General features: G+C 40.0%; 2 protein-coding genes across 8 annotated transcripts in view; both read right to left on the bottom strand.

The window, feature by feature from the left end:
* LOC140224046 (uncharacterized) overlaps nt 1-23,865 on the bottom strand; it is a 185,004-nt gene that overhangs the window by 74,428 nt on the left and 86,711 nt on the right. The gene's annotated exons all lie outside the window — the stretch shown is intronic.
* Nucleotides 1-23,865, bottom strand: part of LOC109038525 (very long chain fatty acid elongase AAEL008004) — a 324,320-nt gene that overhangs the window by 7,882 nt on the left and 292,573 nt on the right. For 6 of the 7 annotated variants that reach the window (XM_072297083.1, XM_072297086.1, XM_019053598.2 and 3 more), the window contains 4 exons: nt 20,530-20,610; nt 15,949-16,005; nt 10,921-11,026; nt 3,703-4,019 (listed from right to left, as the gene is read on the bottom strand). In XM_072297083.1, the coding sequence (XP_072153184.1) occupies nt 3,703-4,019; nt 10,921-11,026; nt 15,949-16,005; nt 20,530-20,610 (561 nt within the window). The remainder of the gene's footprint in view (nt 1-3,702; nt 4,020-10,920; nt 11,027-15,948; nt 16,006-20,529; nt 20,611-23,865) is intronic. The other variant, XM_072297087.1, reaches the window with a different exon arrangement.

Genomic DNA, 23,865 nt, shown 5'->3' on the forward strand with positions numbered 1-23,865 from the left:
GCTTCTGAAACACTTCTGAGCCACTGTCATTTTATTCACAGTTTCAGAGACCGATAATTCACGACGAACGCAATATCGAATTGCGTATCGCTGGTCTTGCTTCAACTCCGCGGGTGAACTCATGACGAAACACCAAAAAACGCGTTATCAGGCCGGACAATTTCACTAGACTGACTTTGCAAACAGAAAAAAACTTCTCGGCTGTGATGAAAACACTTGCTGACCAGTTCAAAGTTACATCCAGACAAGTGGGAACTTGATTCATAACGTCTGAACCAATTGTACAGCTTGCGGAGGCAAAGTTAACGGAATGAAAAATTACCGAAAAATCCGTAGGGGTATTTCTTACATGTCTCGGGAAAATTGATGTAACTCGTTGAGTTTTTAACCAAACTAGCTCAACTTAGGCTCGTTTAAGAGCTAAAAGTATGAGCTATCACCTCCTGCAAACCGCATATCGATATCTATTGTAGTTCCCGAATGACAGCCTTAGTGCCAGTTGTTTTGGGACAGCCTATGTATATAAACTTGTTCCTTCTACCAACTGTTTTCACCTCGCAGCAAACAAGGGTTACTTACTTGACTGAAAATTGACCGAGGCTCGTTCTAGATAGTTTCAAATCATTTGCATTCATCAGGGAAATACAAGTTGAACCAGTATTCTTTCCTTTGTCAATGATTTATTGGTTTCGTGAAAGTTTTGGGGCTTAAACTTCAAACAAGTTTCAGCCAGAGGTATTCGCAGGTTTCAAAACATTCCTCTCAAAACACACTGAAATACTTTTCAGAACTGGGTGTTCTTATGAGCTCACCACCAAATTATACGGATAATGCATAGATATTATGCTAAAAGCTGACTTTGTTATAATTTATTGAAGCGTTTTCAATGGAGGAGCCTCTGACCTTCTCCATCGTAAGAGGTATCTTGAATGAGAGATAAGAGCTACAATCTAGGTTCTCATCTTGGCTCACAGGAAATGTAGAGCTGTTGCTGATTTTATATACAGATACATATTAGCTTTGATAGTAGTTTGAACAGTGGTGGAATGAATGCTTTTGGATGGTACAACTATAAAATTATGTATTATGGTTTGCTATACTTTTGAAAAGAGGTAAAAAATATTAAAATGGGCTCAAAGATCCCCCGGTGGGATTTCGTAGAAAGGTCCAAAAGGGCCCCTCAGTTATGTCAGAACTTGTCAAAAGAGGCTCCTTTTTGGCCCCTCTTGGCAAGTTCAGGGAGGCGACCCCCCCCCCCCTCCCACCCCCCTGCTCAGTCCGCCCCTGATCGCACAGGGTTAAACAATTGACCATCTATGCTTTTAACACTACAATAAAAAGTAATTTAGGTGAATCAGTTATGTCCTCATTGTCTTCAATTATTTTCTTACTTCGGTAAGTACCTCAAACTCGGCGCCCCCCTCTTTTCGAATGTATTCTAAGTTAGGTGGTTCTCCCAAGAGTGAAGGCCGTTTTTTTTTTCTAACTTATCAGGGGTCGCTTTGTCCCCCTATCTTCTTTCATAGCTTAATATGCTTGCAATGTAATTGCCAGCCACTATTTTAATTTCCTGCCTTGAATTTGGGACTCTTTTCTCCTTATATTCAATGATCCCGTATGCAACAAAAATATTAGACTTGGCGATCCTCATCCTCAGACTTTACCCATAAGACAAGGGATGACGATGATTTCAGATTTCAGATGCTCCTTAAAAGAAAAGAACCAAAAAAATTTTGCCCTTTTGTAAATTGTTGATGATAGATATACAGGGTTATCCAAAAGTCACCTACCACTCCTGTAACTTTTGTCCTAATTGAGATAGAAGTTTGAAACTTTGGGAATGTTCCTCGGTTTCAGGTAGCAACTTTTTGGTCCCCCCAAAATTTTGGGGGCGGTTCCCCTTAAAGGGGGCGGGGGCTAACTTTTTTTTTCAAATGGCAACCCCCGTTTTGTGATACCTCATTCGAAAGATAATAAAAGAAGAAATTTTTTGGCGTAATTCGCAGGGTAAAATGTTGATTTTTGACAAAATGGCGGCCGGTCAAAGTTCAAAATGGCGGATTTTTGGCATCTCCGTTTTTAATCGGCGGATTGGTCTGAAACTCAGAATCCTAGAGTTTTTCGGGACGAGAAAAACGATTCTGGCAGTAGTTTTCCAGAAATTTCAGTCCTTTTCAAAATGGCGGCGGTTAAAATGGCGGCTTAGAGCGGGAAGTGGATATTTAGGCTGCTGATCGTCGAATTTGTATGAGACTATGTATCCGGGGGTACTTCGGCACGAGAAGAACGAATCTTTCATTGGATTTTTGGAATCTTTAAAAACTTTAAAATGGCGGCGAAAAGTGACGGAAAATCCATACCGCGGCTGTTTACCGATGGATTTGCACAAAAGTCAATACTCTGGTGGTTTTTGGCTCGAAAAAAATTAATCTTCCATTAGATTTTGGAAACACTGAAAATCGTCAAAATGGTGGCGGAAAAATAACGGAAAATCCGCATCCACCATCGCCATTTGCATTTTTGCCGCCATTTTAAAATTTTTAAAAACTTCAAAAATCCAATGAAAGATTCGTTCTCCTCGTGCCGAAATACCCCCGGATACCCAGTCTCATACAAATCCGACGATAAGCAGCCTAAATATCCACTTCCCGTTCTAAGCCGCCATTTCGAAAAGGACTGGCATTTCTGGAAAACTACTGCCAGAATCGTTTTTCTCGTCCCGAAAAACCCTAGGATTCTGAGTTTCAGACCAATCCGCCGATAAAAAACGGAGATGCCAAATTTCCGCCATTTTGAACTTTGATAGGCCGCCATTTTGTCAAAAATCAACATTTTACCCTGCGAATTACGCCAAAAAATTTCTTTTTTTATTATCTTTCGAATGAGGTATCACAAAACGGGGGTTGCAACTTGAAGTTTTCCTTTCCTTTGGGGGACCGCCCCCAAAATTTTGGGGGGACCAAAAAGTTGCTACCTTAAACCGAGGAACATTCCCAAAGTTTCAAACTTCTATCTCAATTAGGAAAAAGGTTACAGGGGTGGTAGGTGACTTTTGGATAACCCTGTATATACATGTAAAAATCTTCAAAGGTGCATTGACTCAGCAAATAATGAACAGAAAGAGCTCCCTCCGATTACAAGGTAGAAATAAATTAATGCAATGAAAGAAAGATGTTTCATGTCATTCCTGTTTCAGTGTTCGAAACCCTCCTCCCTCCCCCCTCTCTCTCGAAAAAAAAACAGTCATAGCCATTTTGACGCCCCCCCCCCCCTCCGTAAAATGGCGACCAGGGCACATGTACCCACTTCCCCCTAGATTCAGCCCTGCTTTGAGATACAGAGCTCTATGTATGATTGTACATCGATTATTTTAGGTGAGAGGATGTTAACGGTGCTTATGTTCAAAGTCACTTGTAACGCACTTGTAATGAATGCTTCTTAGCTCACTGTCTTGACCTGCATGACGTAGCCTGTAAAACTCATATAAAAACAGGGAGGTGCAACCTGCGACTTATTTTCACCGTAGTTTTAGCATATGAATATTTTGAGGGTGTTGAATGAAAAAGAAATGTTTGGCCTCAGTGAAACTTGCATGGTGATCAATAGGTTAAATTAGAACATCACGATGTTGTTTCTTGATTTGTTCATTCTTCATGAAGCATGAAACATAAAAATAAAATTGAGACACTCCACGGTTCTCACCATGCAAGCTCCTTGGTGACCCTTCTTGCCGTTTTGTGTGTATTTGACTTTGTAAAAGTCGGAGAAGAGGAATAGAAACATGATTCCGTGGAGTGCTATCCATATCATGAAGCTCTTGGGATAGTTGCATTCAATGAACAGCAGTTGGAGTTGATGAGTGAAGATGAAGACAAATTGAACCATTTGCAGCGAGGTCAGATATTTCTTCCACCAGATGTATTTTTGGAAGCGAGGACCCATTGCAGCGACCATGTAGTAGAAGTACATGATGATATGGACGAACGTATTTAAAAGGGCAAAGAATGTGCTGTGGCCACCTATTGAAAAAGGGATCAAAATAAAACCTTAAATTAGTTTCATATCATCTAGGGTGCAAATTGGTCACTTGTAAAACAATTAAAAAACATCAAGATAAAAAGATGAGTGAACTCGTTTCAGATGTGTATTAAATATGCCTCTTATAGTACTCAGGTAAAAGTGAGACATTATGTTAGTGAATGAAACGTATCCTTACTTAGGAAAAAAATTTATCCGATGGCAAAATCATTGAGTGCTGATGAGGTTGAACAAAATTAAATCAAATTTATGCCCTGACAGACAGATCCGAGTTCAAGCGGCTGACCGGCTAAGAGACCACTCTGAGAGGCCATTTTGAGGATCTTGAAATGTGCTTTTACGTTGTTCTACAACCTTTATATTATAAAAGCGTATATACTAACAGTATATCGATCAGGGGTTGTAGATTACACACACACACACACACACACAGTTATGTTTCACAACAGAAGTGGGGCACCTTGCGAAAAAAGGCTTATTTAACCCATTCTAACCTAACCAAACCTTACTTGACTCATCCTTAGGCCTTCCTAACCTAACCTGACCTAACCTAACCTAACCTGACCTAACCTAACCTGACCTAACCTAACCTAACCTAACCTGACCTAACCTAACCTGACCTAACCTAACCTGACCTAACCTAACCTAACCTAACATAACCTAACCTACCTAACCTAACCTAACCTAACCTGGCCGCCCCGGGGGCTCTCAAGGGTTTTCGGGGTTTTTTGGGGGGGTTTTGGGGATATTTTCCAGAAGTGGGGCACGGCCCATAAGTGAGGCAGCCCCAGTTCTGTTGGGTATTTTCATGGTCTGCCCCAGTTCTGAGGCACACTCCACAGTCTCGGCCCCACTTCTGATGTAAGACATGCACACACACACACACACACACACACACACACACACACACACACACACACACACACATATATATATATATATATATATATATATATCGTGGTTTTCCCGATTTTTCTTGGGTTATATTTCCCCCATTTTCAAAGTTTTTTGGGTAAAACTTTTTGCGGTGTAAAGTAGAGGAACAGGACAATCATTTTGCGCAAAAAAAAACCGAGATCGCAGTGTTAGATTTCAAAAGGTGGGGGTGAGAAGTGGGGGCAGGTTCAATTTTGTGGTCGCGATAACTCGCGCAAATTACGATATTTTCCCCCGAAATGTTTGTAGGATGTAGATCTTACTAAGTACTAAGGTGGTATTAAATTTGAGCAAAATCGGCCGCACCGTTTAAAAATGGCGAGCTTTGAAAGTTTTAGACGGGGGGTGCGCGGCTAGAGGGGAGCAGGGCCGCACAGTGGGTCACGGACTGAGAATTGGTGGACGAGACGGCAATGTTGTCGCACAGTGGGTCACGAACTGAAAATTGGTGGACAAGACTGCAATTCAGTCGCACAGTGGGTCACGGATTGAAAATTGGTGGACAAGACGGCAATGTAGTTGCACAGTGGGTCAAGGACTGAAAATTGGTGGACATGGCGGCGATGTTGTCGCACAATAAGTCACGGAGATTGAGCCATCGTCATTCAAACTTGCCGCATCGTTTATTGAAATTTTTTCATGTCTGACATTTAATTATTGCAGATTGGGCTTTTAATTACAGTCCGGCGACATGAAGTCCTTCGAAAAATCCAACAGTGTAAACGAAAATATAACCTCAAAAGATTGATCCCCCCTCCCGTCGGAAAATACACTCTTCCCGCGGTGGACGCGCGGGTCGCTTAAAGAGACAGAACAACTGAGGCCCGACACTTAAACTAAAAAGCGCGCGCGCTTTTTTTTAAACAGCCAGTTCCTTATACCGTGGGGAGCTAGTTAGGCTAATTTTTGTTGAAAAAAATGGTGTCAAAATTTTATGGTGAATTATTTCATAGCGTCTGGAATCACCCCGTTCCATACGAGATGGGCATCATCGAGTTCGTAATATTAAGGTTAGAGAATTTTCGCGCTAGTATATTGTTACCAACGTTCAGTTGGTCACCCTGAAAGATTTGGTTCTCATTTTTTTGTTTGTTTACGATAACGGGAGTTACCGTGAAAAATAAAATTATAAAACGCGTAACTTCCCTCCAAAGTGTTATAGGTAAAAGAAATCATCTCTACATTCAACAACCAATATTTCCAGGAGTTGCTCTATTAATTAATAACCAATTTTGTCTGTTTTTCGAATGATCAATGAACCTCTGTCCAGATTAGGGTGAAACCGGAACTACGCCATTGGAAAATACCTTGAATAAACGGAATTACCCCACCGGTGTTTTTCCGATGGGATAATTCCGGTCTTAGCTAAATCTGGACAGAGGTTCATTGATCTTTCGAAGAACGGACAAAATTGGTTATTCATCAACAGAACAACCTATAGAAATAATGGTTGTTGAATATAAAGATATTCTTTCTTACCTATAACACTTGAGAGGGAAGCTATGCGTTTTATAATTTGATTCGTCTTTCACACCCCCACGGTAACTCCCGTTATTACTTGTAAATAAACAAAAATTGAGAACCAAATCACTCAGGGTAACCAACTGAACGTTGGCAACAACATACTAGAGCGAAAATTCCCTAACCTCAATATTACGGCCTCCGTGACGGAATTACCCCAACTGACCCTAAAGGTTGTGAAACAACGTAAAAGGACATTTCAAGAGCCTCAAAGTGGCCTCCCTGTCAAAACGGTCCCACGGGTTCCATTATGAATTTCATGGGGACCAATGGGAACCAATTGGGTTTTCATGGGGACCAATGGGAACCCATAGGATGGGGAAGTAAACCTGTTGGTACCCATGGGAGACCATCTGGAACCTATGGGACAGGCAGAGAGGACTCTTGGGACCCGTGGGGCGGCCAGAGAGACCTACTAAGGCCCTTTGGACTAGCGAAAAACCGACCGTCGAAAATCCTGCTTCCTCGAAAGTGACATGAATCCTTGGAAGAAATCGCGAAGTGGGCGTTTTTCGTGTAGAGAGGGAGTCAGCACCCTCTAAATATCGTCCTTTTAGCTCCAAATTTTGAACATGTCTACTTTGGTATTCTGTTTTTCAAATTTTGGAGCCGATAGGTATCCCCAACACACACAAATTTCGTTTGACCTGACTTAAAGTGAAATTACGAAGCATTACGATTTTGTTTCGTCGAGAGCCAAGTCGCGGCGTGGTGAATTCTTGCCGTCTCAAAAATTGCCTTGTTAATGACAGCTGCAGGTATTCTCGGTCTTGAACTGGAGTCCGTAGGAGGCCCGCTAAGTCTACAACGGCAAATTTTTCGAGTCGAACAATTTGAAAACTGTTACCTGCGTCCAAAAACCATGAGTACCTGACGGATCAGTCTGTTTTCTTGTCGTTAAAGGACGTTAAATTGTATCTTAACTGGAAAGTAGCAACTTCTTGCATTGCCCTTGCTAGTAGACAAATCATGCATACATATATTTTCCTTTAAACTGTACGATTTTTAATTTGGAAGTTTATGACAAAGGAGACCACTTTTCTCTGCTAAAGCATGGAAATAGTCGTTACTGCATGTACCTTCTTCTCAGGAACCGTTAAAGATATTTGGACGAGTTTTGTTTAGTTGTGTAATTAATGGCCGCCTATATAAACGACCTGTTTTTGAACATTTTGAACGTTGAATATTGATCGTTTCTTGAAATTCGTTTAAAAATTATGGATCTTTCTTCAACTTCGGTAACCTCTGAAAATTTTAATCGTCCAAAATTTTAAAAAAACGCTTCAGCTTGCTTCCATAACGGAAAATCAGTAATGTAACGGGGAAAAAATTGAAAATATCTTCATCGGATTCAGAGAAAAATGTACACGAGTGTCACAGGAGAAATCTTTTCAGGAGCACAATTTGAAAATCCTCCGTCAGTAAAAAAGAGGGTTGGTGCTTTTGACTACGATTACTAAAATATCGGTGACAGCGTTTTACTTGTCCGAAGAAATACAACGCAGTGAAAAATGGGTAAAAAATATCAGGTATTGTTGGTTGTGCCACGCCACACTAGTACTCCAGTTCAGTCTGAAAAGTTTTGGTATCGGAGGAAATTCGCTGACAGCAATTCATTGGAATACGTCACTATCGACTGTCGGCGAGCAAGAAATAATCTTCTGCTTTAATTATTAATTACGTTGGTATCTAAAATGGGATTTTCGCGATTCGGACGCTTTTAGAGAGACATTACGAACTAACACATATTATTAATTTATTTTCTTTTTAATTCATACCCAACACTGATTTTTTCACTAAGACCCGATACAGTCTAGGAATAACATTCAATTAAATGCTCCAAAAGGGGTTTCATCAAACCTGCTAGCAAGTGCCCGTGAAACATACCCAGTTAGCACAAAATACTTTGAAAATATTTTGAAAACTTGTTTAGGTAATATTTTGAAAATGTTTACAAAAAGTATTTTTAAAATAATTCAAAAATATTGCAGGTAAACATTTTTAAAATATTCCTTAAAAAGTTTTGAAAATATTTTCAAAATAGTTTTGAGTTATCAAGTCAGTATGTGGCGTAAAATACACCAGTGTATTTAGTGTAAGTACCTAGTACATGATATCGAAAAAAAAAAATAAATAATAATAGGAAAAAGAAAGAAGCCTGAGAAAACACGGCGTTAATCAAAGCTATGATGAAAAGGGCTATAACCTGCAAAAATCCCGGGTAGCAATGTTTTCATCGATTCCTATGTAATTTTTGACGCTGAATCCGGATTTCAACTTTGCAAAATTAAATTCGGACCGGAAAGTTGCCAAATTTGGCAAAAATGGCCTAAAATCGGACTTTTTTCCGGATTATGGCCTGTAACTTGCCAAAAATTGATCTGACGATAAAATTAGTTATTTTCAGAAATAAAGCTCGTTAAATTTCCTATAAAAAAGTTCTTATATACTTTTTTGCTCAAGGCAAAATCAAGCGCGCTGGCGGGCTCCAAACTTTGAAAAATGAGCAAAAATTGTGTTTTTCGCGGTTTTTGCCCGATGTCTCCTGTTTTAATCGTCCGACGAGTAATTTCTGCACAAATTAAGTGAAGATGATAAAATTTACACTTAGTGAAATGAGTTGATGTAAATAATAAGGATAACCCAACACATTACAGTATGCGCAATTTTCGCACATTTTACAAAGTTCGGATCGAGCCCGCCCGCTGGATTTTGCCTTGAGCAAAAAAGTGTTTAGGAACTTTTTTATAGGAAATTTAACGAGCTTTATTTCTGAAATTAACTAATTTTATCGTCAGATCAATTTTTGGCAAGTTACAGGCCATAATCCGGAAAAAAGTCCGATTTTAGGCCATTTTTGCCAAATTTAGCAACTTTCCGGTCCGAATTTAATGGCGCAAAGTTGAAATTCGGATTCAGCGTCAAAAATTACATAGAAATCGATGAAAACATTGCTACCCGGGATTTTTGCAGGCTCTTTTCCTTGTTTGCCTGGACTAATTTGCTACGGGTTCCCATTGGGATTTCCTACGGGTTTCAATGAGACCGTTTTGACAGGGGCTCCTTTCGCAATTTCAAAGAATGGGATAGCTACTTTCCGAGTCTGCCGGTCAGCCGCCTCGCTCTTTACGGGGAAAGTCTATAGGCAAAAGGTAAGACACTTTTAGAGGACCGAAAAAGAGGGTCTTCCGTGCGTTTTCAAACACACTTTTTTCCGTTATTCGCGGGGCGCAGCGGCCAGAGGCACCACTTTTGAGGTCTTATATTGCCCAATTCGTTACGAGGGAGGTCAGAACTATGTTTAAGCAAAGTTGCAAGCGCGCCGGAGTGGTGGCGTCAAAAATACAGCTGCCTCTTAAGCCTGATTTCCAATGAACGCAAGGGCTTGCGTTAGCGGCAACGCGGCGATGTTGAACCTCTTTGTTACTACGGGACCGTTCCGAATGTAACGCGCTCGTAACGCGGTGCCGCTGAACAACGCAACGCTGACGCAGAAAGTTGAAAAATTCTCAACTTCTGCGTCAAGCGGCAGCGTTAATGCGTTGTTAGATGAACCTCACGATCAGGACAAAGCACCGTATTTTCGCTGAACGCATTTGTTTATGACAGATACCTCCGCAACGGTTGATTTTAGGGGATAATATCATATGACCTTTTTTATAGCAAGTAAAATTTCCTATCTTTTTATTACGAATATTTTGTCAAGAAAAAATTCGCGACACACATTAAGGGCTTTGAAAAACGACCGCGGCCAAAAATCAATAGCCCGGTGACCTTTTTTTTATCGTTTTTCTATTGAACGGTTCATTTCAGAGGAAAATGTCATAGGATATTGTATAAAGAGCGTAAAATTTCCTATTGGCTGATACATAAAATGGATTAAAAAACATTTTTGAGACCAAGAATACGGGTTTCAAAAATTGCCGCGGCAAAAACTTCGCGAAACCTGCGGCCTCTTATCTCATTTATATATCTTGAACGTTTCATTTTAGTGAAATGTATCATACTCTTTTTAAGGCACGTAAAATTTCCTTTCAGACAAGTCCAGAAAATAACTTTGAAACAATTCTGAGACCAAATTAAAACTAGTTTTAAAAAGTGCCACGGCTAAAAATTTAATATCGTAAAATTCTGCGGGATGTAGAGCTGGGCTCAATATGTGAGTGTGATCGACTGATGAGGTCTAAAAAGAGCCAGACTGGTTGACATAGAGATCTTTCGGCGTGACCCCTTCGTATTCTAAGTCATCTGCTTAAGCTGATCACGCTCTCTCTCTCAGTCTGATTGTGAGTTCATTTTGTGACTCAAATGCAGGCAGCTAGATATTGGATTTTTTTATCACAAGTTAGGTTGTATCTTTGTATTTAAAGGTGGCAGGAAACTTAAGTTACAATAGGAGACTAATTCTTAATTATATTTTGGTACCTGGAGCAAATTTCATTCCCATCCAGACACTCATTGGCATGCAACCGTGATGAATAACGTGGAGTGTAGAGACATGTTCGAATTTCTTCCTCAATATGAAGAACAACTGTAAAAAAGGAGACATTAAACGTAATGTAGTAGGGAAAACAACGTTCATTTGTAAAACCTGACATGTGGCATGCAACCGTGATGAATAACGTGGATTGTAGAGACATGTTCGAATTTTTTTCTCAACATAAAGAACAACTGTAAAAAAGGAGACAACGATGTAATAGGAATAACAACGTTCATTTGTAAAACCTGACAGGATCATTTATCTGATACATTAGTTGATAGAAAGAGCTTAGTCTCTAAGAGATTCTGGTAAAGGCTAAAGGATAAAAATTTGAAGCAGCCCGAGACAATGATAACATGAAGAAAACAAACGGGGGGAGGGGGGTCACAAGCCTAAAAATACAAATACAACTCTAATGAGCTTGTTACCTACAGTAATTTTTAATTCTTGCACTTTCGAAAACTCGATAGCGAGAGTAGTTCACAGGAATTCCCCCTGGTTCTTTTGAACAGTATTGAGCCACGAAAAACCAGCTCAAACTTGTGTGCTTTGAACTCCCATTTAAACGCTCGACGCCGCACAACGGATCGAGTCAATGGGGGAGGTCGGACAAAATTTGGAAACTTTAAAAGCTCATAACTCCGTTTATACAGAATTTAAAGGGTTTTAAAGTGGTTCCAGTGGATTCCTTGTGAAATTTTCGACTCGACGCACTCCATAAAATTTAGAATATGACGATTTAAACATCAAAATTTGCAATTTCAGTTAAAAATTTCATGTCCGACCTCTCTGATTGACTCGATACACTGTGCGTCACGGCGAGTTACCACTGCCGCGTTCGACAGTCCGCGCGCGTTGCGTCGCGTCGCGGCGCGTGGTCGTCGTTTCTCGGACTATCAAACGCAGCAGAGGTAATTCGCCGCAACCGCGAGGTCAACAGTGAGGCCATTCTCTGACGGACATCCGCCGCCGCCATCTTGGAAGATCTGGCAACACGCGATTAAATATGAGTTCAAAATATGCAACTTTGAGCTCGTTTTTCGTGACTTAATATAGTTGAAAAAAAAAAAAAAAACTGAGGAAAATTCCTGTGAACTATGCGCACTCTAAGTTATCAAGAATGAAGGCATTACAAATTACTAAATCAGCTTTTGTTGAATAAGAAAGTGATAAAATCCTATTACCGATGGTAATATTACGAATTGATAAAGGAGTGGTAAAATAGTAATAAAATGTGGAAAGTTTAGTTTTATTGAATCCAAATATTATTCAATTATACTACTATGTTTGATAATAATTACATCATAGGTACTACGGTCAATCTGAGGATAGTAAACGTTGTTCGAAAAACTTGGAGCATCAACTACAAGTATTAAACTTCTTCAGTGAGATGATGGCGACCTAACTTATAACCCTAATGAAAGATGTTAACTTGATATCGGAGGGTCCCGACACAAAGTCAGGGAACAGTGAATGATTTTGAACATGGATCTAAGAGTCTGCTGAATTAGGAACCGGATTTTGGTGATAACTAGCGCAAGTCACGAGCAAAAGGGGTTTTCTTAAACTCTCCTAAATGCTGATAATATATTGAAGAACGATACATTTGAAAAATTCAAACTAGCTTTATTGGTATACGATTCGTAGTAAGGCAACCTCACAAGTACTCTGCGATGCTTTAGGAGTATCTGGAAAAAAGTAATCAGTTGCTCACAGTATTGTTTTTGGCAGCTATTTTAAATGAAAATTAACAATTGTTTTTCCTTGAACACTAATTACAAATAATATTGATGCCCCACTTTTACCTCCATCGAAACGATCCCCGCCAACATTGATGTTAATTCCACTTCCATTTTCCTTGAACACTAATTACAAATAATATTGATGCCCCACTTTTACCTCCATCGAAACGATCCCCGCCAACATTGATGTTAATTCCACTTCCATTGGGAAAAACTAGTTTTGCACTCCTTGGGGTGGATTGCACTCGGCTTCATGAAATTATTCTCCTAAATCTCTGCTATTTTGTCAAATCGCAGACATATTAACATTGACTTAATGTTTAAAAACATGAAAAATATCTGAAATTTGTAAAGACAGCAGAGATTAAGGAGAAGTATTTCGTAGAGCTGCATGCAATCCACCCTGAAGAGTTAAAAACTAATTTAAGGCGCGCCATGTATAGGGTACACTTTATTGCGATCGCCGAGAGCCATGCGACTCGATACATGTATTCGAGTCTCAATGTTCGCTGAGTCATTTTGAAGAAGTGGCGGGAACGTAAGGGAATTTTTGCAGATCGATAAATACTTCTTGAGAGCATTTAGATTGCTGGTAATCGTTCTTTAATCAATGCCGTTACTGAAAGAACCCATTAGATCTTTTCTGTGCCTCTATGGAGGGGGCTGCTGTCCCCCTCTTTAAGGCATCATTTTTGGGCGTAAAGTGGTCAGATTTGGGATATTTAGGGGTCAATTTCACGTAAAATTGTCAGTACTTTTCAATTTTAATGCAACCGAATCGAAATTCTATTAGAACTCGGACTTTTGGGATCGTAACCCCCCCTTTACTCCCCAGAGGAGGCTGGGGGGGGGGAGAGAGGTTCGGGACTATGAAATTCGGATTCCCTGGGGTCAATTCCCTATTCAACCCCGCGGTCCTCGACCTCCTGCAACCTACAACAACCGAGAAAATGGCCTGGTATGGGTGGTCTGGGACGCCCTGTGCATTCTCACGGCGCGCTCTTCCAGCACTCAGTGTCAGGGTTACGATGGAATTTAGAAAATGAAATTCCCCGACACTTCCTTAATTTCCCTGACACATTTTTGTGAAATTCCCTGACAATTGAAGGTGTGACGGATGGTTAAGAAGGCATAATTGAAAATACGTTTTCAGGCAAAATTTGTTGTTCGAAATCTCAAACCCATTCTACAAAGCAAATGAAGGTGATTTAACAAATTTTCCCTGACAGTTTCGTCATTTTCCCTGACATTTCCCTGACTTTAGAAAATTCCCTGACATTTCCCGGTTTTCCCTGACTGTGGTAACCTTGCAGTGATGGAGTTCCCTGCTTGTCCCAATTGAAACAGAATTGGCCGAAATTCTTTTATGTTGGCGGGGAATGTTTCAAAGGAGGTTAGTCAGGCGCATCAATATTATTGGTAATCTTTAATGAACAACAATTGTTAATCATATACATTAAAATGCAAAGTTCCGAATCTTTGGGCGTTAACTTTGAGAGAACCACCGGACCGATTTGCCTGATCTATTTTTTTAAATGAAAACCCCTGAGCTGTAGATTTGCGGGTTGTAATTTGTTTTCCGATTTTTTCAGATTTTCTCCTGTAATTTTCTCAAATTTTCTCCAATGTATTAAAACGGAGGTCCGAATCTTTGGGCGTTAATATTGAGAGAACCACCGGACCGATTTGCATGATTTTTGTTTTAAATAAAAGCCTCTGATCTGTAGATTTGCAAGCTGTGATCGTTTTTTCGATTTCCTCAAATGCTCTTACTTTTATCGACGAGTGAAGTTTAGCTGGGCTCGAATTTTCTCCCATTAATTCAGACTGAAGTCCGAATTTTGGGACATTAACTTTGAGAGAACCACCGGACCGATTTGCATGGTTTTTTTGAAATGAAAGCTTCTGATCTGTAGATTTGCAGGCTGTAATTGTTTATTAGATTTTCTCAAATTTTCTTACATTTATCGACGATTAAAGTTCAGCTGTTTCGAGCGGTCGTCCGGCCGCTACCTGCTTGCCCGTCCCTAGGTACCCCCCCTCTACGGTCTCAGCCACCCCTCCCGCCACATTCTTTCGGCAATCTCCGTTTTCTTTCGTATAGCTTTCCTCCCACCAACCTCAAAGAAGGAGGTTTGGGTCGCATCGTGGTTCGTCACTCCCCACCCACATTCCTTCGCAATCCCTCGGCTGCTCCGCTTCACAGCTTCTTGATATCCTGACATCTTATTCTCTGCGGCTTGACTGACCCTGATTTATTAACTGCAATATTGCGTATTGCTAAAAACACGTATTGTTACAGACATTTTATTCATCATTATTAAATAGATTCAACTAATTGCTCCGATTCCAAATAAGCTACTGCACCACCATTGCTAGCTGTGGAGGGCGCCCGTAGGAGCTAGTTTTCATTTAAAATAGCTGCCAAAAACAATACTGGGAGCAAGTGATTACTTTTTTGCAGGGATTCCTCGAACATCGCAGAGTACTCGTGATGTTGCCTTACTACAAATCATACGTACACCAAAAAAGCTAATTTGAATTTTTCAAATCTGTGAGAGTACCTTTTTTTAGTATGATGTTATTAGCTTTCAGGAAAGTCCAAAAAACCGCATTCGAACGTGCTATGAGCAAGTTATCACCAAAATCCGAGTTCTAATTGAACAGACCTTGTAGGACTTGTTGGATTATTTCACTAAGTTGGATTTAGAATGTTCATAGAATGATTAATTGATTGAATAATCAAATGTCTTTCTATTCGATTCATTGATCTATTGTTACAATTTCGATTTACTGTTTAGTCCATTAATTGCTACTAATTGATCGAAAATTAAAAACCACTTGGTTTTCGGGTCTTCCAAAAAATCAGTACAAAACCTATGAAAATTTCAGCTCAAAGCCCAAAAATGCTGATATATTATGGAGAAACAGGATTTCATGAGAAGAAACTAAAATGATTTGTTGTGCTAAAGTTTTCTTACATATAGAGAAAAATGTATGGCACACCTGATTCATGTTTCTCAAATTCAGCACAAAGGTTGATTTACTCCTGAAAATCTTAACGGGCGTCCCAGGGTACAGGTTGTTAATTTGAAAACGTACCGTCCAAAAATTCGATTAATCGATTAATCAACTGATCGCAAAACTCTAAGCAGGATTCCAATTTATTACTGATAATTTTTCTAACGTCTTTCCCCACGATATGACTAAAACATGCAAACAATATCTTACCGTGTCAAAGAATTCTGTGAATTTGGAGAAATAATACCACCAACAAGTTCTTGCCATCTAAACAAAATGAAAAAGAAAAAGAGAATTTTAAATCGATAAAATTAATTGTAACACGGAAAGGGATGACTTCTCTCTAATGCTAATGTTTCAATGCACAACAATTGAGTTGGAACAATCTGAATTTAGAAAACACTTTCAACTCCTGTTTCAATGGGTGGCGTATCCGATTCAAAATTGGTCTTCAGCAATTTGTGATAGGATGCCTAATCACAGGCCCTGTGTTAGAAATTGAGGGGGTTGAAGTCGTAAATGTATAAATCGCGCGGGCAGAACCGGAGATCCGTGGATCGTGAGAGGACGGTGTCCTTGTACACCTCAAAACATGGTGTACATACACTCCAACAAACGCAGTACCTATATGTAGGTAATTTGCGCGTCGGAACGTATGTGTAACGGTGAGGTATTGTGTGCGTGGGAGCGCCATTTGTAGACCGCGCTAAAATGCAAAGCGGTGTTAGGTCTCCGAGTATCATTAATTTCAGCTGAAAACTCTGAAAGTGCTTTGATTTTGATGAAAATGTTAAAATTGGTCAGATGCGCTAATGTTAAAATGGTAAAATTGGTGCAGATGCGCTAATGTTATGTTGATATTATACAGGGTGTTTCAGACCACCCGTACCAGGCCTTTTTCTCGGTTGGGATAGGTCGTACGAAGTCGGAGACCGCGGGGTTGAATAGGGATTTAACCCCAAGGAATCCGAATTTTGTGGTCTCGAAACCCCCCCCCCCCCACTCCCCCTTGGGGAGTAAAGGGGGGGTCACGATGCTAAAAGTCACGGTTCCCGACCGAATTGCGGATAGATCGCATCAGAATTGAAAAGCACGGAAAATTTCAAGTGAAATTGACCCCTAAAAATCCAAAATCGGACCATCTAAGGCCCAAAAATGATCCCCTAAAGAGGGGGACAGTATCCCCCTCCATAATTTCTCTTTGGTCTCAAAATGGACGTAGATTCTCCTGAAAAGACGGTTTCTCCCATGTAATCGACCCCGAGGAGCTCAGGAAACATGAAATTTAGAGTCTTCGGGGTCGATTACATAGGAAACCGTCTTTTTCTGGAGAATCGACGTCAATTTTGCGACCAAAGAGGAATCCTGAGAAATTTTTGGCGGGGGCGAAGCCCCCCTCCTCAGGGTGTTACTTTCTGCCGTTCAAGGGGTCTATTAGAACTCTTAGGAGTCACTTAAGATGTAAATGTGTTCTGCTCCTCAATTTGGATGCAATCAATTTGCGATTCGGAAAGGAGCCCCGATTTTTAAAATTGCCCCCCCCCCCCGGTTTACCCCCCAAGGGGGGCTAGAGGAGCTTCGGGACCATGAAATTTGGATTTCTCGAGGTCGACTACCTGGGAAACCGTCTTTTTCTGGAGAATTTACGTCCATTTTGAGACCAAAGAGAGATTATGGAGGGGGGTACTGTCCCCCTCTTTAGGGAGTCATTTTTGGGCCTTAGATGGTCCGATTTTAGATTTATAGGGGTCAATTTCACGTGAAATTTTCCGTGCTTTTCAATTATGATGCGATCTATCCGCAATTCGGTGGGGAACCGTGACTTTTAGTATTGTGACCCCCCCCCTTTACCCCCCAAGGGGAGGGGTGGGGGGGTGGTTTCGAGACCACAAAATTCGGATTCCTTGGGGTCGATTCCCTATTCAACCCCGCGATCTCCGACTTCGTACGACCTACACCAACCGAGAAAAAGGCCTGGTACGGGTGGTCTGAAACACCCTGTATAGACTGCGTTTATTTTTTTAGTTATTATTACTTCGACCGCGCGAAATTTTTCTGCTGAAATTCTTCGACCGCGCTCTGTAACAATGCGTAGGGAAACTTTGTGGTCTGCTCCTGAAAGCGTACATAATGAGGTACTTACTGCACTCTTGCTTCCAATTGTTAAAACTGACCTGGTCTGTCCCTGATCTCGGGGAAAAAACCAAACTTTAGCCCGTAAATAAAGCGCCATTCACGTACTGCCTATGCATGCCCACGTCTATTTTTTTGTGCGTAGGAACTGAATTTAAGGAAACAGGGCATCTATTCCAGTCTGTTGCGTTAAAAGAAACAGGATGAAAAATTTGAAAAATTGTTGTCGAATAAATTTTGATGTGGGACTGCTTTACTCATATACCAATTACAATGGAGATAACTGCTGATTGAATGTTTTAATATGTGGCTCTATGACCTTGTCTTAAGAACTGTAAAATTAAAAGCATGTTGCCTCTTTATTAACGCTTTTATTCAATACTCCGCAATATTTCGACTTCGACGCTAAACTTATTTAGGTTAAGAGAGACATTCTCGTGGTTTGAAGAGTGTTACTCCAAGGTTGCAGAACGATTAAATTTTACACGAGAAAATCACGACGCAATTTCTGTTCCAAGACGAGCTGATTTTCGCATTTAAGTGGGAGAAAAACTAGCTTTACCCTTAAAAATGCCTGACAATTTCTGAGGAAACCGACGAACGGCAGCGCAAAGTATTCGATAACGGAAACTAGCGCCAGTTGTGGGGGAAAAGGAAAAAATACATCGTCTTACAGCTATGAATAAAAGAAAAAAAAATTCTAGGAAATAAGTAACTGCGGCGGCGACCGGTCCTTTCGATCGACCTTGGTCATGTTTTCACGGCACGAGTCGAATGATCCCGGCCTGTCTACTATAAAGTTTGACGGCTCTCCACGGACACAACGACGTCAACGCTGATTGGAAACGCAGCGTTCTGAAATTGTAACACGAAGTGGCGTGAAAACAGCGTCCAGCAAGTTTACTGAATAAAACAACCACAGCCAATGTCCGCAAACAGCAGCTCGAGCATGAATTGCAGGTCTCACGATGCGGACACGTTATCAAAGACATTTAGATCGGATCTACTCGAAAATTCGCTTTGTGAGTCTCCATGAGACCCCGCAGCTACACTAGGTATTTCTATAAAGGTATATCCTAGAAATCACATTGTACGTAAGTCAGTGCGACACTCCTTGGATTCCCTGGATTCTAAGGGTTTCCCCTTCACCCAATTCTTATGGATGCTGCGTCGCTGCATGCCCTCTAAAGCCGTTCCGCGATATTAAAAGACCCTGACTTCAATTTTGAAAAATTTAAAGGCATCGCTCTCAAATGGAGGTTTAAATGTCGATAGTCGAAACATCGACAGAATCCGCACGTCACATCTCGTCGGGTCTTCTTTCATGGAGGAGTTACTATTTCGGATTTAAATTAGAGGCAGAATCACTAGAGAAGATGAAGAACCTTGATTTTACAAACTGATTATTTCTGTCGGTGCTTTTCAGTTTAGACGACTGCGACTAAATCATCGGTCGCGAGAAGCGACCTATTTGGTTGACAGAGCCAGGATTCAGTACGGCTGACCGAAGGTTCAGTTGAACGAACTGTTTTCTCGGCTCACCGAAAACATTACTCACACGCGAAGCCAGAAAACGCCTAACTCTAGTCGATATGAAACATCTTCCAAACGGAATAGAGTTTTTCAGTTCATAGAACTGAGCTCTCCGCTCACTATTCTGAAGTTCGGTGCTTCGATTGAACTAATATTGGTTTGCATAACGGAGGTTTTTCCACCGCGTGGTGCGTTCTGATTGAATCTCAAATATTGCAATAAAATCAAATCCATACCATCTCGAGGTTCAGCTGTAAATCATTTACATCAATCAAATTTATCTCTCTGCGCAAGGCAATCAAATTTATCTCTCTGCACAAGGCAATCAAATTTCTTAACAATTTACCCGTAACATGACGGTAGTTACTGAGAGGAAGGGCGGCTAATCGGATTGATTTGAAGAGTGTTTCATCTCAATCACAACGCCAGTCATTGTTACGAGAAGTCGAATTTACAGGATATGTGTTCCGGCTGTCCATTCAGGAGCCGTATACCTCGTTGGGCCTTCTGTTAGACTGATTATGAAGAGGCGTTGAGATCTAAAATATGATTGAAAAATATAATAGAACAATGACGAAATTTACAAAAAATGTAATCGACCCATCAGGCATCATTTTTTTTTTTTTTTTTTTTTTTTTTTTTTTTTTTTTTTTTTTTTTTTTTTTTTAATAAAAAGCTTCACGAGGCTGAATAGTAGCACGTAGCTACAAGAAAAAAAAAGTTTCGCTGGTAGCACATTATAAAGGGGTAAAAAGTAGTGGACTGTATATCCAAACGCCACGCATCTGCGTCCATCCAATAATCACGAAGACGTCATCTTTCTGTAAACACGGCGAGTGACGTTGGTATAAACCCGCCGTTTTCATCGAAGGACAACATCTTCTTTTATATACTTATGACGCAAGAAAATTGACGTTCGGACTGTCCTTATGCTTTGTAATTTTAATCTACAGTAACCAAATCTTCCGACCCCTAATATTACACCCTTCTGACTGAGTGTTGGGTCTCCTTAACCCCCGTCCCGGTCATTCATCTCACTTCCCTGGCGCAAATTTTTCCATGACACTCATGGTTTCCTCTTCCCGTGGACGTCTTGTTTTAAGATGTAGAAGAGTTTCAACTTACCCTTAATGCCATTGGACTATTTGAATAATCGACTGGTTGACACCGATAGCTATAGGAACCTCCCCATCCACTCATCAAATACTGAAAAAAAAAAAAAAAACCGAAAAGCGCAAGGTGAGAACACAGAAAACCAAACAGATATGATAATTTAACTATATTACTTAAAAATGGAGGTTGCGACGGATAAGAGATGCGTGATCTGATCCCTTATACAGGGTTATCCAAAAGTCACCTACCACCCCTGTAACTTTTTTCCTAATTGACATAGAAATTTGAAACTTCGGGGATATTCCTAGAAGGCACCCTTTTTCTTCAAATAGCACCTCCCCCCCCCCCCCCCCTTTGTGCCACCTCATTCCGAAGACAACAAAAAAATCAACATTTGCACCTGTGGTTCTGGCAAAATTTGTCTTATTTCAATTGTCTCTCGAAAGAGCTGTCAAAAGGGAGGGGGGGGGCTACTATTTGAAAAAAAGTTGCTCCTAGTCCCCCCCCCTTTAGAGGGGACCACCGTCCCCTAAAAGTTTGAGGGCACCAAAAAGTGGCTACTTTAGACCCAGGAACATCCCCAAAGTTGCAAATTTCTATATGTCAAGTAGGAAAAAAAGTTACCGGGCTGGTTGGTGACTTTTTGATAACTCTGGACGTGATAAAACAAGAGGGATCCCCCAATATTATTTGAGCCACAAGATTCCACTGAAATTTACTTGGGCAGAAACTGCACAAATGAACTGAAACCTGAAAAGTGAAGGAAAATGTTAGCTTTAATGTCCTTGCACTTCTTTCAGAGAGACCACTTGGGTCTTTTCTAGGGTTGATTTTGATAGATTTTGATTTTAGGGGCATTTTTGTATGTCTTCCTACATTACACGCAACCTCCCCACCCTTCTTCAAACAACTTGTTTGCCCCCTCAAAATTCTTTTATTTTTTCCATTTCCTCTTACACAAAATTTTATTAGAACAGAATACCTAGCACGTCAAATTTTAGAAAATGTCCACATTGATCCACCTTCAAAATGTTGTCATTTTATCATCCACAGGTAATTCAGGTTAGAAATTTATACATGGTAAATATTAGAGCAACAAAATATTATTTTCTTGGTCAAAATTCTACGCGAACATGTTCAACATATTGAAAGAGTCCAACATTAACTGATAGATAAGTACTTTATGGTTGCATATTACATTGGAATCGGGAAATTCCAATTTTCTGTTTACATAAAAATCCTAAACCAACGTTTGTCAGATCGACTTTCAAAAACAAATGTAAACAATGCTAAAAGTATCAAATGTTGAGCCCTACAAACATCTTTCCTACGCTCATGCACGGCTTTTGTTTCGCCAGGAAAAATTCAGTACACACTGTTTAAAAAAATCGTACGCTTCTCGGTGCTTTTTACGGACTTTTGTTCTAACAACACCGAGTTAAGTGTTTAATTTTCGGTGTGCGTGTTAATATCTTTTTAATCAAAATAATTTATAGATTTATTTAGATATATAGTTGAGTAACTTTAGGTTTAACTCGGAAAAAAAACACTAAGAAGTGGCCCGAACTTTACGTAACAAGGTGAAGAGGCTTTGTTTTATCCGCGAAATGGTGCGGCCCCAGCACCATTTCTCCACCTTATTTAGGTTTAACCGCAACTGCTGACACCTAATTAGCTGGAATTAAAATAAATACTTATAGTAGATTGCTCTAATTTTCAAATTCTAAATGTTGAATTCTTAGTTATATTTGAATTGCATTTTGCAAAAAGGAACCACTAGCATTGCAATGATTGTGCAACTTCATCTTTGGCAATAAAATTGCGGAAATCGTGAAAAACTATGAAATTTAGATGGTAATTTTTGTCTTAAATTTACAGTTTTTAGCGAGTAAAATAGAAACTATTCAGGGATAATCGGGTTTTTCCTCCAAGACAAAAGAAGTTGCACAATCTTAGCAACATTGCAATGCTAGTGGTTCCTTTTTGCAAAATGCAATCCATTTAATCCTAGGTTTATTTAATCGTCGTGTTTTTCGTATCGAGAATATGATAAAGAATGCCAAATCAGTGCTTATACGGAACACAGGTCGGTGTTTACATGGAAGCGTTCACGACTCCTCACTCATGCCCCTCATCCCCCTCCTCTGCAAAATAATATAAATTGCGCGATTTTTATGAAAATTAAATCGACCTTTAAGTGAACTTGATTTCCCTAGAGTCAGAGTCATCCTGTCCGACCTATCAAATTTTTCCGACTTATCGGGATTTGAACGCGGGAGCTGCCCATTTTTTTTTAATTGAATTATATTATTAATATTTTACAAAAAGGAACCACGATTTAACCGAACTGTGGCCAAAAGCCTATGTGTACAAATTAAGAGTATTTGAAGGTCCTAAGTAGTTTACATGTTAGTCCCCCTTTTTAATGTTCCCATTATAGTGACTTATTATTATATAAATAAATCTACATTGAAGATCCTCGGTCTTCTAACTGTTTATTCTTCGTCATTCACCTCGGAATCGCCTGAGAACTTATCATCGAGAGAGGAGGGTGGGGTGGCTGCGCAGTCTGAATCTCTTGTATCTTCATCTTCATTGAGGGCTTGTTGTTTCTGTTGTAAGATTGTTGTTATGAATTCTTGTATTATCTTCCAGTTTTTCTTTGAGTGAGTCATGAGATGGTGAGATGGTGGTCATGGATGGTGTTTTCTGGTGTTATAGGTTCATCTAGTTAATTCTGAAGTTGAGATCTAAGGGGTCGGAATGTCTCACATAAATAGAATGTGTGTTCTGCGGTGTCAATAGATAGAATGTCGCACATTGGGCAATAAGGGTTGGTTTGTCAATAGATAGGGTGTCGCACATTGGGGACCTGCCTATTACGAGTCGAGTACACTACCGACCGAGCCATCCGGGCTTGTGTTCGATCGAGACGAATCTTAAGTGTATGTCTAGTCCACTGAAATACTTTTCTATATTTATGCCATCTTACGTGCGTGGAATTCATAACGCATGAGACTGTTTGGTTTTTCTTTTTTTCCATTCACTGTTAACGAAAAGGAATTTGCATAATGTACAACATAAAAATTAACAATTTAGCAAGAACGATTTTTCGCCCCGCAAACAACGACATTTCCTCTCTTCGATGTTTAGGATTCTAGGTTTTTTCTTATTTTATATCATGACAATAATTAATAATATACGTAAATCCAACGTTGAAAACAAAAGATATAATCAAATAATTGAGAAATTTGTACGCACATTTTTTATTACTTCATAGGAGAGTGATTCAAGAGCCGATTGGAAAGTATTTTCATAATAATTTTCTGATATGAGCAATAGCAATAA

This window comes from Bemisia tabaci, chromosome 2, assembly GCF_918797505.1.
Source record: "Bemisia tabaci chromosome 2, PGI_BMITA_v3".
Lineage (NCBI taxonomy): Eukaryota > Metazoa > Arthropoda > Insecta > Hemiptera > Aleyrodidae > Bemisia > Bemisia tabaci.